At 38.3% G+C, this 19,082-nt stretch overlaps 1 protein-coding gene across 1 annotated transcript; it reads right to left on the reverse strand.

Annotated features, from left to right (window-relative positions):
* Positions 1 to 1,891: 1,891 nt before the first annotated feature.
* On the reverse strand, positions 1,892 to 17,718 carry oscp1b (organic solute carrier partner 1b). Its single transcript, XM_062992163.1, has 10 exons — positions 17,491 to 17,718; positions 13,779 to 13,933; positions 11,733 to 11,900; positions 11,520 to 11,600; positions 11,211 to 11,314; positions 9,828 to 9,956; positions 8,864 to 8,933; positions 7,345 to 7,484; positions 6,141 to 6,204; positions 1,892 to 4,252 (listed from the first exon to the last, which is right to left on the reverse strand). The coding sequence occupies exons 1-10, from the start codon at positions 17,600 to 17,602 to the stop codon at positions 4,133 to 4,135; spliced, it is 1,143 nt and encodes a 380-aa protein (XP_062848233.1). The 5' UTR covers positions 17,603 to 17,718; the 3' UTR covers positions 1,892 to 4,132.
* Between the last annotated feature and the right edge of the window lie 1,364 nt (positions 17,719 to 19,082).

The following is a 19,082-nucleotide window of genomic DNA, read 5'->3' on the forward strand; positions in this document are numbered from 1 at the left end:
TTTGGAATCACATCATTATTTAGTTTTTTCACCTCATTACTAGTCCTAAATTGCCCCCGTCCCAAGTTTTTTTGGAATGTGTTGCAGGCCCGAAATGCAGGAATGGAGGTTTATTAACAAATGAAATGAAGTTGAGCAGATAAAACATGAACTATCTTGGGTTCATCCTGTCTGCAATCAAATAAAAGTCAATAAAAGTAAATGTAAGAAACTAAAATAAAATGTAACTTTTATTATTATTATTTTTTTTTTGCATTTTCCATACTGTCCCAACTTTTTCTGATTTGGGGTTGTACAAAGAAGTACCATAAACAATCTTGTGTGTGGACTTCCTAAATATTTTACTTTACTTGCCAGTTACTTACTTACATTTAGGGTCAGTTTAAAGACTTTAGTTTAGGGTAATTTTACTTTTTCCTAAAGTTAACATACAGCAAAAAAATAAAAAATATATAAGATCTGTTTTAATCTGCCCCTTGCATATGGCACATTTTATATTTAGCAAATGAACAATAATGGTTTTAATACAGTATATTAATAAAATTTCTTGGAATCATGTGGTGTAAAAGCTTTTGTATATGACTTGCTGTGGCACCCAGTGACAAAATAGTTTAGCATTTAACCCTTGTGTGGTGTTTATAGTTTTGTTACTCAGCCAGTGTTTGCGGGTCTGGTGGACCTACCGCATTATTGTGTTTTTAAATCAATACAATCAAACTTATTTAACATACAAAATATCAGATGTTTACTTTAAGATGTTTACGAGCAATAAAGACAGCATATTTGGTTAACATTTACTATTTACCCATGTTGGATCATGTTTATAAACAACAGTGCCATCCATTTGTTGTGATAAAATATAAAAAAGGAAAAATCACTATCAAAATATGGCTGGAAAAACGTGTTTACTTTGAACAAATCAAAATGAAACAACCTGTCTGTCTGTCTCTCTCTGACTGCCTGCCTTCCTGTCTGCCTGTTTTTCTCTCTCTGTGTGTGTCTCTGTCTGTCTCTCTGTCTGGCACTCTGTCTGTCTCTCTCTTACACAGAGACACACCCACTCACAGCAGGACATGTTGTAGTAGGACAGAGTAAAGGGACACACATTTATACCTGTGGGTCCAGTGGACCCAAACACCACATGTGTAATATAAATGTGTAATATAAATGTGTAGGGGGGGGGGGGGGGGGGGATGTACAGTGTGAACTAAACGTGTTATTTTATATGTTCTTCACACAAAATAAGCCAAAGTCAAGGAGTCTGAGGTTAAAATAATAATAATAAATTGCATAATTGTTTTTTTGGTAAACATTGAAAATGGGTCCCACAGACCCGAACACCACACAAGGGTTAAAATAGCACTTTTTTAGATTAATGTACTAGCACTATTTTAAAGAATGCTTTCTAAAAGTAAAACCAATAATAATAAACCAATTATTTGTATCGAGATACAGCATCACTACAGCTGTAATGAGGCGACTGTCATTCCCCTTTGCATTGCTTATTCGGAGAGACGTCAATTTGTATACGCTAACAGGATTATTATTTATTAGGATTTTAACGTCATGTTTTACACACTTTGCTTACATTTATGACAGAAACAGTAGTTACTCATCAGTTCACAAGTTTAATGTCAAACATAGTCATGGACAATTCTGTATCTCCAATTCACCTCACTTAAATGTCTTTGGACTGTGGGAGAAAACCGGAGCTCCCGGAGGAAACCCACGCAGACACGGGGAGAACATGCAAACTCCAAACAGCAAGGACCCAGACCCAGGACCTCCTTGCTGTGAGGCGACAGTGATACCCACCGAGCCACCGTGCCGCCCATACGCTATCAGGAACCTCAGATTGTTTTAAGGTTGGTTGATAAAAAGCACACATATATTTTCATTCCATGATTTTTATTTTTAGATGGAACTACTTAACATAACATTCCAACAAAAAAAAATTATGTAAAGCAATAAAGACCATTCCTGATACACACTTAAATTACTATAGTGCCAACAGCTCCCCACTGAGGAGAAACTTGGAGAAACTGCCTGCACAATGTATGTTACAAACATAATAAATAAAATAGATTAGACATTAAACCTGAATCTACTGAAATGACATGATCTGCACTTCATGAGGAGGGCTACTATACTTAACACGTGTGTGTGTGTGTGTTTTCCTCTTTACATTTGAGAATTTGTTGGTTAAAATAGCAATTACATGGGGTGTGCAACAAACTTATGGTCAGGTGGTCTTCACAATTTGAACCATACAGTGAACCCTTAACATACAGATCCAGGTAAGAAAAAAATCAACATGATTTACATTTATGCATGTGTTAATGTGCTTTAAAAGCAAAACTTAGATTTTTTTTCTCAGATTTTGCAACAAAAGCACAGAGACAAAACACAATAAATACAATAATAAATGAATTAGTTTCTAGTAGTATGCTGACCATTCTACTGGAGTAACTTCTTTATCTTCATGAATTATGGGTGCATTATCAGGGACTGTTTGCACCACAGTGTTTTCCTGCTGTAAAAATCTTCACATTTGTTTTTTTTTCTTTTTATGACCACACAAAGCAATAAAATATTCATCCCGAGGGACATTTTTGAGCAATTAAGGGATAAGGGTACTGGTTAAGCGGGGCGGCACGGTGGCTAAGTGGGTAGCACTGTCGCCTCACAGCAAGAAGGTCCTGGGTTCGATCCCCAGGTGGGGCGGTCCGGGTCCTTTCTGTGTGGAGTTTGCATGTTCTCCCCGTGTCCGCGTGGGTTTCCTCCGGGTGCTCTGGTTTCCTCCCACAGTCCAAAGACATGCAAATGCAAGTGAGGTGAATTGGGGTTGCTAAATTGTCCATGACTGTGTTCAATATAACCTTGTGCAATGAGTATCTACTGTTCCTGTCATGAATGTAACCAAAGTGTAAAACATGACGTTAAAATCCTAATAAACAAACAAACAAACAAACTAGTTTAGCGCTTTACCACTGGCAATATTAAATATCTGTTATTGTTGATCCCTCTCTGCAAAAAAAATCTACATGTTTCTGTAATAAATATAACCACATCGTTTTTTGGGGAATATTTCAGAAAACCAAAAAAAGCAGAAACTAGACATCAACAACATTCAGAAACCCACCGACTTCTCTGGGCTCTGGCTGATCTCACCCAAAATTCTTTAAATACTGGTGCAGGTATTGTGGGTGCAGCACAGCTTCAGGGTCCCGGGTTTCCCACATGCTGAGTAATAGACTGGCTACAGTGATTGCCAGAAGGTGCAATAGAGTCAGTTATTAGGTAAGTGAACTGATACCATGTCCAAAATGTGTGCTCGGCTTGTGCCTGTGATGGACTTAAGACCCACTGTGACCCTGACCAGGATAAATGAATAACAATGGCTTTTTATGACGTTTGATTCTACAGTGCTTTGAATACCTCAGTACAAATAATATAACACACTAACACTTCGTGTAGGGTGTAGTGTCTTCTCGTATGCTACTTTTCACTTTTACTTCAATTTTTCTCAAGTAAAATAATGACGGGGTGAAGTTGGATGGGTCATGACTAGTGCCTTGTTTCTTTAAATTTTTAGGAAAGGGGTCTGAATACTTTCTGAATGCACTGTATTGTATTTTCCAGCAAATCTTGTCAGGGAATAGTTTTTTTCTACTGATTTAGCGAACTTGAATTGGCTGGCTACTCACAGTCAGTACCTTAAAAGGCAAATTACACTATCTGAAATCATTTTCATTTTGTTTGGTCTAGTTCTGATTTGCTGTTATTGGTTGACCAAATTGTGCTAACATTTCAAGATATACTTTCTCGCAGACTGTCTCCATCGTGACTTAAAATAGCATTTGTTGCTGAAACAACAAAGTGGCTGACAGTGAATTCACTACATTATGTAAACATACATAAAGTTATGACTGCACTGCAGCTGCTTAGACGTGAAGAATCCTCCACACCGGAAGGCTCCACACAAGATGAACAGATCGACTACACCAGTACGAACACACATCAGCTCCTAACAGTTGCTGTGGTGTAAGATGGTAGGTCTGTCAGCTCCCAGATTAAGACACTTCAGTACATCCACACAGTACAAAGCCTGATGTAATGCATCATCACTGTGTCACAGGCCGTCCATCATGGCCAGCAGGTCATCTCCTTTGCTGCTGGAACTCGGAGCAGGATCTCTAGCTTCAGTGAATTCTCCCATGATCTTTTGCAATTCTGCATTGGCCTGTTTGTCCTAAAACAAAAAGCAGTTGACAGAAGATCTTTTAATCACCTGTGATCGTTTTAAGTCAGTGAAAAATATATACCGATCAGCCATAACATTAAAACCACATCCTTGTTTCTACACTCACTGTCCATTTTATCAGCTCCACTTACCATATAGGAGCAATTTTTAATTCTACAATTACTGACTGTAGTCCATCTATTTCTCTACATATTTTTTAGCCTGCTTTCACCCTGTTATTCATTGGTCAGGACCATTATTTAGGTGGTGGATCACTCTCAGCACTGCAATGACAATGACATGGTGGTGGTGTGTTAGTGTGTGTTGTGCTGGAATAAGTGGATCAGACACAGCAGCGCTGCTGGAGTTTTTTAAATAAGTGTCCACTCACTGTTCATTCTATTAGACACTCCTACCTAGTTGGTCCACCTTGTAGATGTAAAGTCAGAGACGATCGCTCATCTATTGCTGCTGATTGAATTGGTCATATTCTAGACCTTCATCAGTGGTCACAGCACGCTGCCCATGCCCACGCTGCCGGATATATTTTTGGTTGGTGGACTATTCTCAGTCCAGCAGTGACAATGAGGTGTTTAAAAACTCCATCAGCACTGCTGTGTCTGATCCACTCATACCAGCACAACACACACTAACACACCACCACCATGTCAGTGTCACTGCAGTGCTGAGAATCATCCACCACGCAAATAATACCTACTCTGTAGTGGTCCTGGGGGGGGGGGGCTGTCCTGACCATTGAAGAACAGCATGAAAGAGAGCTAACAAAGCATGCAGAGAAGTAGATGGACTACAGTAAGTAATTGTAGAACTACAAAGTGCTTCTATATGGTAAGTGGAGCTGATAAAATGGACAGTGAGTGTAGAAACAAGGAGGTGGTTTTAATGTAATGGCTGATCGAAGTATTATTGAAAGTTGTGTCTTAACATGTCATTAGTATTAGTATTGCACTGGGGTGCTTAGATGGGGCAGCGGTCTACAATGCTAGCCCACCACCACTGAGATCAGGGTTTGAATCGCTGCCCGTCTGCACACACATGATTGGCTATGTATGGGAGGGGGATGTCTGAGGCCATGCAATGGGTTTGGCGCTCTGTCCAGGGTGTTCCTGGCTTGCGCCCAGTGTGTCTCAGTGAAACCAGGCCCTGCCACAACCCTGACCACAATAAAACAGTTAAAGACAAAACTAATATAAAGCAGTTATTTTACTATTTACATAATTTTTTAGATACAAAACAAACATAAGGCAAGTAAATGAGGATAAACTATATGCCTTGTCACTTTCTTACACGCACTACTTAATTCTCCATATTCTTTGGCTGTGCATGCTTTGAGATGATAGCCAAACAGACCAATTTGTTTTTATGCCTGCACTTTGAATGTAGCATTAAAACAATGGCAGTGTAATTAAAGCGTTTATGCAAATAAGTAGCTGATGTCATGCCTATTGTGCAATTCAAATTATTAGCCAGTGAAGACTGTCGGCTAAAAATAATGCACTTGCTTGACCACATGAGATGTAAGTAAATGGCACCTCACAAAAGCATGATGGTGCCTGACAAAAGTGAAAAAGGCTGAAGGTCTGCAGCATTATTTACCCACCAAGCACAGGAAATGTGGGTTTGAAATGTTTGTGCGAGCCAGGGTGTCTGGCTTTGTGTCTGGCTTTATTCTGTACACAGACAACATTTAATGTAACTACATTACTAAATGTACTTTACATTTAGACAAAAAGGCAAAAAGCTGCAACTGTGGTTCTAAAAAATGTGGTTGAAGCCCTGCAATAGTTTGACGTCCTGTCCGGGGTTGAACCAGACACACTGCTACCCTGACCAGGATAAAGTTTTTTATGAAGTAATCAAAAAAGTGTAGCCCTACCTTAGTTGCTTGGATATTAATAACTTCATAGGAGAACTCCTCTGGTCTTGAGATCAAAGCCTCCCTGTGGGAGAACATGACCTTTTTAATAATCAGAACCCATTCAGTGCAATAAATCCAGTGGCACAAAAGTAGCCCAACTATACTGTATGGTCAACAATATGAGGACACCCCATGTAAATACTGAGTTTATATTTATTAATAATAAATATTTATTTATTTATTAGGACTTTAACATCATATTTTACACATTTTGCTTACATTCATGACACATTTTTTAATGTCAAACACAGTCATGGACAATTCTGTATCTTCAAATCACCTCACCTGCACGTCTTTGGGAGGAAACTCCACACAAAAAGGACCGGACCGCTCCATCTGGGAATTAAACCCTGGACCTTCTTGCTATGAGGCGACAGTGCTACCCACCAAGCCACTGTGCCACCCCGAAAAGTGAATTAAATTCAAAAGCGAGGTCCATATAGACAAAGCTTGATGAGTTGGGTATAGAGGAGCTTTAACCTCAAAACTTATTAAAGCCCCAACCTCAAAACGTATTCAATGTCTTAGGGCTAAAGTGTAACATCAAATGGAGCCAAGCTTCTTGTTCAAAATAAAAACCTGGCCTCACTATTGCTTTTTTACCTGAATGGCCACCCATAGAGACACTTTATAAACCTGCGGAACGCCTTCTCAGAAGTGTAAAAGCTGTTATGACCACATTGGAGGGTTCCAAATGGATAAAATAGGAAAGCCAAGAAGCTCATGGTCAGATTTGGCCAGACAGATTTGGCCATACAGTGCATGTCATTTTCCCACTGGTTAGTTAATATTGGACTTCAAAGGACAACTGCATTTCCCTGCTCTGACATCACGCATAGCTCACAATCAGTGAGAGTGCCATATGTTTCTTCAGAGACACAAAGGCCAGTCACAACATTGTTATAATCCAAAAATATCAGCAGGTGAACTGGCCTCTTAAAATTGCAAGCAAATGTGTAACGCCTGCAATAGATGAACTTGCTCTTTATGTGTATTCCTACAAAATAGGATCTGGACTCATCATGACTTCAACAAAAATGAAACTTAACTTAAAGTGAATGTACAACAAGCTAATGGTCAGGTGTCCTCATACATTTGGTAATGTAGTGTTGCTCTATACTGGCCTTGAAAAAGTAAAAATCTCGACTGAATGCAAACTCACTCTTCTTCCTCGTCAGTAGCAAAGAGGTTAACGCGGAAACCAGAGTCTGTGTTGCTTGATTTCTGAACCTCTAAACCTCCCATCAGTTTAGCAAGCAGATTTAGCTCCTCCTTTGCCAATGGGTTTGGTATTGTGTTGACCTTTATAAAGATGAGCAGATAAGAACACAGTGTAAATGCATAAATACAGGGGTTGGACAAAATAACTGAAACACCTGTCATTTTAGTGTGGGAGGTTTCATGGCTAAATTGGACCAGTCTGGTGGCCAATCTTCATTAATTGCACATTGCACCAGTAAGAGCAGAGTGTGAAGGTTCAATTAGCAGGGTAAGAGCACAGTTTTGCTCAAAATATTGCAATGCACACAACATTATGGGTGACATACCAGAGTTCAAAAGAGGACAAATTGTTGGTGCACGTCTTGCTGGCGCATCTGTGACCAAGACAGCAAGTCTTTGTGATGTATCAAGAGCCACGGTATCCAGGGTAATGTCAGCATACCACCAAGGAGGACAAACCACATCCAACAGGATTAACTGTGGACGCAAGAGGAAGCTGTCTGAAAGGGATGTTCGGGTGCTAACCCGGATCGTATCCAAAAAACATAAAACCACGGCTGCCCAAATCACGGCAGAATTAAATGTGCACCTCGACTCTCCTGTTTCCACCAGAACTGTCCGTCGGGAGCTCCACAGGGTCAATATACACGGTCGGGCTGCTATAGCCAAACCTTTGGTCACTCGTGCCAATGCCAAACGTCGGTTTCAATGGTGCAAGGAGCGCAAATCTTGGGCTGTGGACAATGTGAAACATGTATTGTTCTCTGATGAGTCCACCTTTACTGTTTTCCCCACATCCGGGAGAGTTACGGTGTGGAGAAGCCCCAAAGAAGCGTACCACCCAGACTGTTGCATGCCCAGAATGAAGCATGGGGGTGGATCAGTGATGGTTTGGGCTGCCATATCATGGCATTCCCTTGGCCCAATACTTGTGCTAGATGGGCGCGTCACTGCCAAGGACTACCGAACCATTCTGGAGAACCATGTGCATCCAATGGCGGTGCCGTGTATCAGGATGACAATGGACCAATACACACAGCAAGACTGGTGAAAGATTGGTTTGATGAACATGAAAGTGAAGTTGAACATCTCCCATGGCCTGCACAGTCACCAGATCTAAATATTATTGAGCCACTTTGGGGTGTTTTGGAGAAGCGAGTCAGGAAACGTTTTCCTCCACCAGCATCACGTAGTGACCTGGCCACTATCCTGCAAGAAGAATGGCTTAAAATCCCTCTGACCACTGTGCAGGACTTGTATATGTCATTTCCAAGACGAATTGACGCTGTATTGGCCGCAAAAGGAGGCCCTACACCATACTAATAAATTATTGTGGTCTAAAACCAGGTGTTTCAGTTATTTTGTCCAACCCCTGTATAAGAGATATGCATGAGTGAAGCATGATTTAAAAAAAGGACAACAGCTTATTTTTTAGGGATTAAGATTTATCCTTCGCTTACCTTGGTATGCTGGGAGGAATTTTTAGATGTTCCAGACAAGTGTGTCTCCACAGGACGACTAACACTATACCTGTTGGAAAAAACCTCACTGTCAGAGTCTGTGTAAAATACACTGGGGTTTTGATGCTGTCAGTGTTGCATTTCTGTGATGAGTGTTTCATGCTTCGTTCCCCTCAAATATTTGCGGCTTAATAAAGGGTTTAAGCTGTTCACATGACATGACTGCTTTCTGCTGGCTGTGTAACTGAGAGGCAAGCTTGAAAACAAACCACAATACTGACAGACTGTATTGACAGTTTATTCACAAGCAGTTGTTTGAAATCTCTTGTAGTTTAAAACGAAAGCACTGGTAGTGATTATTGTTCTGAGACATAAAGGATAGAAAAAGAAATGGATTAATGAAACTATATTACTTCAATCATAGTGCACATTAATCCTATTATGAAGCTACAAGGCCACAACAAGCAATTTCAGGATTAGTAAATGCTGGATTGCCATCTCTGCCATCTAAATTACAAACCTGGTCCCCATTTTACAGTATAATATTTACCATAGTGCATTCTCCCTCTCAATGTTTAATACAACAAAATGTCAATGTTTAATACAATAGTTCAGGGTTTTGTGAAACAGTGAGAATCAGTTTTGCTCTGCCATGTCTCTACATCATATAAGCAACTCATCTGATTGGCAGTGCTTTGAAAAGGTCAGAGGCAAACTAGGTCAAAGTTCAGTTAGACTGAACTTCAAGTGCAGAGGTAAGCAGTAAAAACTGACTGTCAAAGTGGTAAATGTGCATGGTGCTCAGCAATGCACCATCTCACTACACAATAAACATGGCACAGCCGGCACAGAAGCACTTTTGCCGTGTATCAAGCAAATACAGCCATAATAGCACATAAAGTACACAATTAAAATGTAACAATAATTACAATATGGTCTAATCATTTATCAGTAATGGACTCACATGTTTGTGCCTAGTTTAATAACTCTGTCTCCAAACAGCTCGAAAGAACCCTCACGAAGTGCAGCAGTGTAGTTTCCTCCATCATGAAACTGCAACCTCTTTACCTCCTCACCGTTACAGCTAAACATGCTGCAGATCCAAGACAAGATACAAAATAAATGCTAAATAAAAATTATTAGATTATTAAAGGATGCAGTCACTAATCGTATAATTGTTTGTAGTTTAATGCCATGTTTACACATTGGTCATTCTCATGGCAAGATAGGCACCTAGATTTTGTTCAGGTTATTTATTCATGTTCTTTGTTTAGTGTCCTTTCCGTGTTTAGGTCTAGATGTGTATTATCAGTCTTGTATTTTTTAAAACATTGAGTCTCTGTTTTGGTTTGTAAAAATTTTTTAAAAAAACCATTGTATTTGGTATTGCAAGTCTTTGACGTTCTATGTTATATTTTGTGCACTTTGTTAATAAATGTTCAATGGTTATTTGTGTATTACAGTGGTCACATATCGGTGGGTGCTCTCCCTTCCACTAATCATATGATCACCATTCAGAATAACATTTATAACAATAATGTGGGATTGATATTGCTTTGACACTGCGTTTACTCCATTAGACTAATAGATTGTGTACAGGCTGTTCCTATTTCAAGTACTTTTCACTTACATAAGATCTCATGTACTTTTTATTCTTTTTCCTATATAGTACTTACTTCTTCTTATTACATTATTTCTGTTGCTTAAATGTGGTTTACTTGGGCATGAGTTGCACTGCAGGGTGTATCTACTGTACAAAATAATATAGTATAAAACACATGAATAGTAAAGAGGAAGTCAGTCTAGTTTGCAAATCTACAACATTTGCATTTTTTAATATTAGATGATGGCATTGCCTTTTCCTAATTTACTTTGCTCCAACAAGAGACAGATTTCACCCATTGTAAATTAGGTGATGCCCACAGTGTACCGCTACTGCTAATATTTGCTTGGTCTGTTCTTTTTTAAAAGCCTAACATAATAAGCTTTAAATCTTTTGAGGCATTAATTATTTAAAAAAAATAAAGTCTGAAAGACTGGTCTAGGATAATGTTGCATATGCAAAGCAATCTAGCAGATAGGATGGTTTTCTAGACGACAAAAATAATTTTTGTAATGGTCACATATTGCACATTTATACCTTTTTTTTTTTTTTATCTCATTTGATTCTGCATAGAGAGTAACACAATACATTAGTACATTTTCAGCAAATATATTTTGGTTAAGATGCCTAAAAGCTTGTATTTCAACTTTTTACTTTTTAAAGTATTAGTACTTCAATATATTAAGATCTTGCTACTCTATTGACAGTCTATAGCTACACAAACACATAAAAATCTAAAGATACCGAATAAGTCCTGGGGTTTGGGTGCCATATGGAACAGGTCCTGATGTTGGAAGTACGAAGCGTCCGTTGGAGTTCTGCACTTTGTCTTTTAAAAATATAGACACCTGTGAATATTAGGGGACAAAAATACATTATATTTTTACAATTTCAATAAATTAAGATGTACTAAATGTATTTGCATTTTACTATTTTTATTTTCATTAATGATTCCTCACACATTTTAGAATGAATGCAATCTTGATTCTATCTCAGTATATCATAGCTAATTTTAATGTACAATATTTGTAAATTAAAAAAGATCTGACTTACTCTTATATGCATATCTTGAAAGAATATGAGCAATGTTTGCCTAATAAGTTGAAATTCTCCAGCAGACAGAGGTGTATAGATCTGAAAAAAAGTATGTAAAATATGTTACATTCCCTGCATAATGGAGGTATGTAATGTTATTTAAAGCCATAGGAGCACAGTTGGTCATTGCTTGATGGATGAGTGATAGTATGAGGATACAGTATGATTTACCTCTATGAGTTGGCTGTATGTCTCATCAACTTGGTTTAGAATGCTGGGAGTGTCCCTCACAAAATCCTTTATTGCATCCATGTGGTTAAAGGTCACAAGGAGAATATCTTTTGGGCGAGGACACAAAAGGACTTGATATTTAAATGCCATGGTCATTAAGTCATAAAGCTGAAAAATAAGAAAACACAGGCAAACAAAAAGTCAGCCAGAAGGGTTACTGGTACTCTTGGTAAAGAAAAAAAATGCAGTTGCATTCAAAAATATTCCGCAAAGAAAACCAGGATTTATAACTCAGACAAGAATCACACACTACCATGTCGATACCATGTTAATGTCATTGCAGGGCTAGGAATGGTCCACCCAAACATTATCTGGTCAGTAGTTCTATGGGGGTCGCTTTCAATTGATACATGTCTAAATTATGTGTTGAGAAGGGGGCATTGATGTGGACAAAGTGTACAGAGCAACAGATGGGCTATAATCAGTAACTGTATACTCATAGCGTTCATCTTAAAAGTAGGTGTGGCTTATAGGTTAATCAATAAATGCACAAATGAACTAAACCAAATATGGCACAATTATTGGCACCCCAAAAAATGTTTTACAAACAAAATGTGAGTAAGACATGTTTTCAATTACATTTTACTTTTTTTTATGTTAATTAAAAAAACAATAAAACATTACAATATTTAAAAATAAATACAATAATGCACTATTTACAGCATAACTGAATTTAAAACAAGTGGTGTCACAGTAAGGCTCACTGGATGGTATTGAGGATGTTATTGAGTCTAGATATACAGAGACCACATCCTTGCAGACAAACTATTCAAAATGCATAGCAAGCACAATTTTTTATCACTCTAGGTAAGACCTTAAGCACCTGAGGTTTCCTTTAATGATACTGATGTTTTGAAAACAAGTTCTATTGGCAGATGAAAAAACCTAAGCGCTCTTGACAACAAACCCTCAAAATCGGTTTGGTGTTTAAAAAAATGAATAAAAGAATCACATTCTACGTTCACTATGGTGGAGAAGATAGATAGATAGATTAGATAGATAGATTAGATTAGATAGATAGATAGATAGATAGATAGATAGATAGATAGATAGATAGATAGATAGATAGATAGATAGATAGATAGATAGATAGATAGATAGATAGATAGATAGATAGATAGATAGATAGATAGATTAGATAGATAGATAGATAGATAGATAGATAGATAGATAGATAGATAGATAGATAGATAGATAGATAGATAGATAGATAGATAGATAGATTATTACCCATATTTATCAGAGGTGCCAATCATTTAGGAACAAGAGTACTCATTTTAAAAGGCAATAACTCACAGACTAACTTAAAAAAAACCTACACCAGAGGGAGCCGTTTAGCCCATGAGTGAACACTACTGGCAAATAACACTCACTCACTTTCTTAACCACTCATCCAATTAGGGTCGTGGAGCCTATCCCAGCTTTTCAATGGGCCCAAGGCACACAGTAACACCCTGGACAGGGCGCCAGAGGAAACCCACGCAGACAAGGGGTGAACATGCAAACTACGCACCGAAAGGACCCGGGCCACCCCGCCTGGGGATCAAATTCAGGACCTTTTGCTGTGAGGTGACAGTGCTACCCACCGAGCCACTGTGCCGCCAGATACTGCGAAAACTAGTTTATTATTATTTACTGTTGTCAAGCAACCAAAACAAAACCTAACTTTATTTAATGCTGTTAGATTGTTGGATATTATATCATACTTGATTAATTTAAGTAATAACTTATAATGTACATATTTATTAAATCATTCTCTTTTGTGTTACTGATCTGGTGTATTGGCATGTTGTTCTTGGGCATGTGTGTGATGCATTTTGGCCTTATGACCAGATTTCCTGATACATAGATCACTGTGGCTTTTGCTAAGAGAAATTTGTTACTGCAATGTACAGTCTTTTCTTTCCGGTTGTCTTTTTACACCACGCATCTATTAAAGCATAGATCAATAGTAAAGTTGACATGAGATTAAGCATCTGTTGTTACCTTGTCCATACTTGCTTGGTTCAGTCTCATGATGGAGGCATGGGCAAGTCGATCAAACACTGTCCTCAAAGCCTTTTTGGAGTAGAGCTCTTGTGGCTTGAACAGTTCCTCCAGGAATTTCTTGTTGAACATAGTGGTAATGATGTCATTCATCACTGCCACGAAACAGAAACAGAGGCTGATAATCATTTCAGTTCACATGGCTTTTACCCAAGCAAGCAAACAGCAATCTATGAGCTAAATAGCAAGTATAATATATGCCAAATATATGCAAAATAATATATGCCAAATTACATCCTCATGGAGATATTTCAATAGAAAATGCTCTACTCTTTTTAAATGCCATGTTTTTGGTGAAAGTGTCCTGGCTTTTTGAGGCAATCGCTTCAATGGTCTGTTGTTAAAAATGCTGCTAAAGGACTTTAAAGGAATTAAGCATACTAGAAGAGTCCCAAATCTGCCATGCAAGGTGACCTGCAGTTTCAGATACTACTTTCGTTATACTGCCATAAGCAAAGCAAGCGTAGGAGCAGCAATACCTCGTTTTCTGTCCTTCTCTATCCATTCTGCTACTGTGGCTAAAAAATTGCAAAATGTTATGGTGAAGACTGTTAGGAGAAAGCTATGACTAACTACACATTTATCACAGTACAATGCCCACTTTAGATTTCCGAAGCATTTTGTTAGCCTTACTTGTGAAAACATACAGTACATTATAATAAATCTTGTTTACAATTAGATTGCGTCAGAGCTCTAATAAATGCATCATTACTCATTGAAACCAGTAGCACATGATTGTCTTTGTTGTGGATTAGTAGGTCATATACAATATCACAACATATACAATTCAGTATATAATACAGTATTTTAATTTACACTTTATAGCCAAAGGTTTGTGGACACCTGATCATTGGCATGCTGGACATCCCATTCCAAAACTATGGGTATTAATATAGAATAGCCTTCAGTAACAAACTCCAAGAATTCCACTCCAAGAATAGATTTTTAAGTGTGTCCGTAATAATTGTGATGTTAGGTACTGATGCTGAATTAAAAGCAAAGCCTTAATCACACTATATATACAATATACATACAGTATATGCTCAAAATGCCCCCCCCCCCCCCCCCCCCATACTGATGTAAACATTATAAATTGACTGATTTTCTACACCAGTTAACACCAGTGTGGCTGAATTGCACAACCCTACACAGATGAGCCAAAACATTAAGGCCACCTGTGTTAAACAATCAAAACAACTTTGAACCGCTAAAACATGGACTCCACAAGACATCTATAGGAGTCCTGTGATATCAGGCACCAGAAAGACCATTACATTCTGAGGTGGATCATCCAACCATGCCTCTCTTCCACGAGTAAACCATGCCCAGTCGTCCACATGATCTTGGAGAAAACGTGATTCATCAAATCAGTAAGTTTCTTCCGTTGCTCTGATGTCCACTGTCTGTGCTTTCAGTGGTGGACAGGAGTTGGCATAGGCACTTTGACTGGACAGCGACTATGCAGCCCCATACAGGTGATGGTTCTGTCCACAGTGTGTTGTGAGCAGCACTTTCTGTTTCAAAAATACTACAAATCATTTGTCTCACCACAACAATTTAGAACCTATCAAAGTCCACTCAGGTACATTATGCATCTATTTTGATTTTTTAAGAACCTGAAATGAAACTTCCCTCTATATGTTTGTATATACAGTGGTACCTTGAAACTCAACATCAATTGGTTCTGGGAGTGGCGTTTAGTTTTAAAGACGTTGAGTTTCAAGGTATTTTTTCCCAAAGGGATATATTGGAAACCTGTTAATGCGTTCCATGGTCCCGTGGACTTGCATATATTTTAGACTAATGTAAAATAATGGGGTTGTTTTTAACACTTATACACTGAAAATCACACAAGTATAATAAAAAAAACACTGAAATAAAAAGCTGATTCTTACAATTTCTCAGAACCCCGAGCTGTAACACAAGTTTAAAAGTGAAACAGGAGGAAAATCCAGCTAAGCACAGATACACGTGGAGCTTTCAGTGTGAATCTGACGGTTATTCCACACAAATGCAGATTCGTCTCATATTTGCACTTTGATGACTAGGGATGTAACGATGCACCACAATACAGTTAATAACCGATTTAAAAATTCCACGATTAAAACCGATTTGACATGTAAAATGAATCGATGTTCACTTTAAACAGCAGAGGGCTGTTGGCGCTATACACCTCGCCTGGTTGCCGTCACTGGCGCTATATGCCTGGTTGCCAAATTTGGGGTTTTTCAGCCAAATTGGGCTTAATTCAAAATTGTTTAGCATAGTTTGTTCATACCTCAGAAATAAAAGGGCATTCATTATTCAGATAAATAAAAGATAATCACAAATACAGTTTCTTATTTTCTTTTTTTAAGATAAATAATAAAAGGAAACTTAATAATTTGTCATAACTTGTCTTCAATTTCAAAAATCGGGAAAAAAATCGTATCGTGAACCCAGTATCGTAAATCACATCGCATCGTGGGTAGAGTGTATCGTTGCATCCCTATTGATGATGTTTTACCACACCGCTCAAGCCGAGCGCTGATCAAAACGATTGTTCATTGTTTGTTTGTTTATTAGGATTTTAACGTCATGTTTTGGTTACATTCATGACAGGAACGGTAGTTACTCATTACACAAGGTTCTTCAGTTCACAAGTTTAAATCAAACACAGTCCTGGACAATTTGGTATCTCCAATTTACCTCACTTGCATGTCTTTGGACTGTGGGAGGAAACCGGAGCTCCCGGAGGAAACCCACGCAGACACAGGGAGAACATGCAAACTCCACACAGAAAGGACCCGGACCGCCCCACCTGGGAATCGAACCCAGGACCTTCTTGATGTGAGGCGGCAGTGCTACCCACTGTTCATTGTTAATTTGAAATTAAATAAATCATTTTTTATAACCGAACTGAACACGTTGAGTTTAAGGGAAACGTTGAGTTTAAGGGTACACATTTCTCGACGAAGGGCGTTGAGTTTCAAAGACTTTTGGTTTAGGGGACGTTACGTTACAAGGTACCAGTGTACTTTATAATACATACTTGCAACATTAATAACTAACTAAATTAATTGACTTATCTAATATATTTATTTATTTACTGACACATTCATTAGATTCTTCTTACTGTATATCAATGTGCTGACAGGTTAGAAGCAGGTTACTTAAGTTTGTTTGTTTGTTTATTAGGATTTTAACGTCATGTTTTACACTTTCGGTTACATTCATGACAGGAAACGGTAGTTTATCTTCACACAAGTTTTTTATCAGTTCACAAGTTTATATCAAACACAGTCATGGACAATTTAGTGTCTCCAATTCACCTCACTTGCATGTTTTTGGACTGTGGGAGGAAACCGGAGCTCCCGGAGTAAACCCACGCAGACACGGGGAGAACATGCAAACTCCACACAGAAAGGACCCAGACCGCCCCACCTGGGAATCGAACCCAGGACCTTCTCACAGTGCTACCCACTTAGCCACCGTGCCGCCCGGTTACTTAAGTATTTTGTGAAATGGTAAAAATACACATATAAAATAAAAAAACAAGACACATTGTAAAAGTGACATTAGCAGGTAAACTAGGACTTTGTTTGTTGTAGTTTTATGTTGTGATAACAGATTCATTAGCTGCGTGTACACCGCTTAGCTTTAGCTGCGTTACCTTTCTTAGCTTTGTCGGTTGGGATATTTTGAGCTCGCAGTCGCTGGTCCAGAATGTACAGCATTTCACCACCGAGATTAATAAACACAAGAGGCAATGTTCGCGCCGACATGTTTACTGTGTTTTTATTTCCTTTTATTTTAAACCCACCCGTCCTATTTAAAACAGCAGTGAGGGTCTACTAGAAGCACCCAGAGAGGATGAACAGGCGTCTATGAGCTTCTTCTCGGTTGCCAGGTCACGACGAACAAAGACCAATCAGAAACCGCCTTACTGATCCGCTCCACAGCAGCGTTTCAGCCCACGCAGAGTTGCCCAGTGTTGCCAACTCCTCAGTAAGGAAAGTAGCTATTGGCTGTCCTAAAACGTCATCGCCTAATTTGCATAAGGGTTAGCGCATGTCTATAGGTTTATATATTATTATAGGTAGTGGTAGCACATCTCAATAAGTCTATATATTATTATAAACTATAGGTAGCACATCTCAATAGATCCATTGATATGTATCTCAGACATATATCTCAAATGTATTTATTAGGATTTTAATTAAATTTAAATTTATTTTTATATTAGCCAGTATACAAAACATTTTGTAGTAAATAATATGCTAACACTATGAGGAATATCTTCTGAGGTTTTGCCTCCGTGATTTATTATACCCTGTTGGATAAGATCCCAGTGAGAAAACTATAGATCACACAGATCTCATCTATAGCTACAAAAAACATGGAATAAGGAACAAATAATTAGAACTGAACTGACAAGGGAAAAGCAGCAAACATTGATTTACGTATACAAACAGCTAAGTACAAGATAACGTAATAAATGCTCAACATATTCACTCAGTAATTCACTTTGACACAACCTTTACTGCACCAGTTGAACTGTTAAGAGCACAAAACTGAAAAATAACCAAATACATTTTGTGTTGTCGTAATGTTAAGGTCGCAGATGATTGATTGGCTTTCCTAGATGTATGAAAAACACTCTAAAATCACTGAACGCATGTATAAATGTGGTTAAATAAAACGTTAACACATAGCATTAGTTAAACAACTGTTATTCAACTGTATGCAATCACGTATAGCTAATTTGAGCATCTTGCATAGTTCTGAAATAGAATACAAAATAAGTGACATAATAACGGCTTTACATTCACTCAAACTTTACACTTTTAAAGGAATTAAAACTAAAACCACACATTACTAACCGCTAGCAGAAATCAATTGGGCAATGTTAGCACAGAATTCTAGCCGTTCCACTCAACGAGTCAAAAACAGACTCGGCAGGACAAATCGATGGGTACTTTGGGAAGGATAAATTAAGAGAGAACAACGACAGCACCCGCTGCTCATTGAGGACAGAAACTGCAGAGCGATATGTGCTTTCGTCCGAGTCTCCAAAACTTTCCAATAACACCATAAAAAGTCGCTAGATTTGTCTCTAGTTGCTTTTTTAAAAGGGTCTGAAAACTCGCTAAATATAGCGACAAAGTTGCTAAGTTGGCAACACTGTTCTTGACCCTTTACTCTTATACCCCCTGGATATTAAATTAAAAATTCTGGGACCCCTTGACACAGGTTACGATATTA

This window comes from Trichomycterus rosablanca, chromosome 3, assembly GCF_030014385.1.
Source record: "Trichomycterus rosablanca isolate fTriRos1 chromosome 3, fTriRos1.hap1, whole genome shotgun sequence".
Lineage (NCBI taxonomy): Eukaryota > Metazoa > Chordata > Actinopteri > Siluriformes > Trichomycteridae > Trichomycterus > Trichomycterus rosablanca.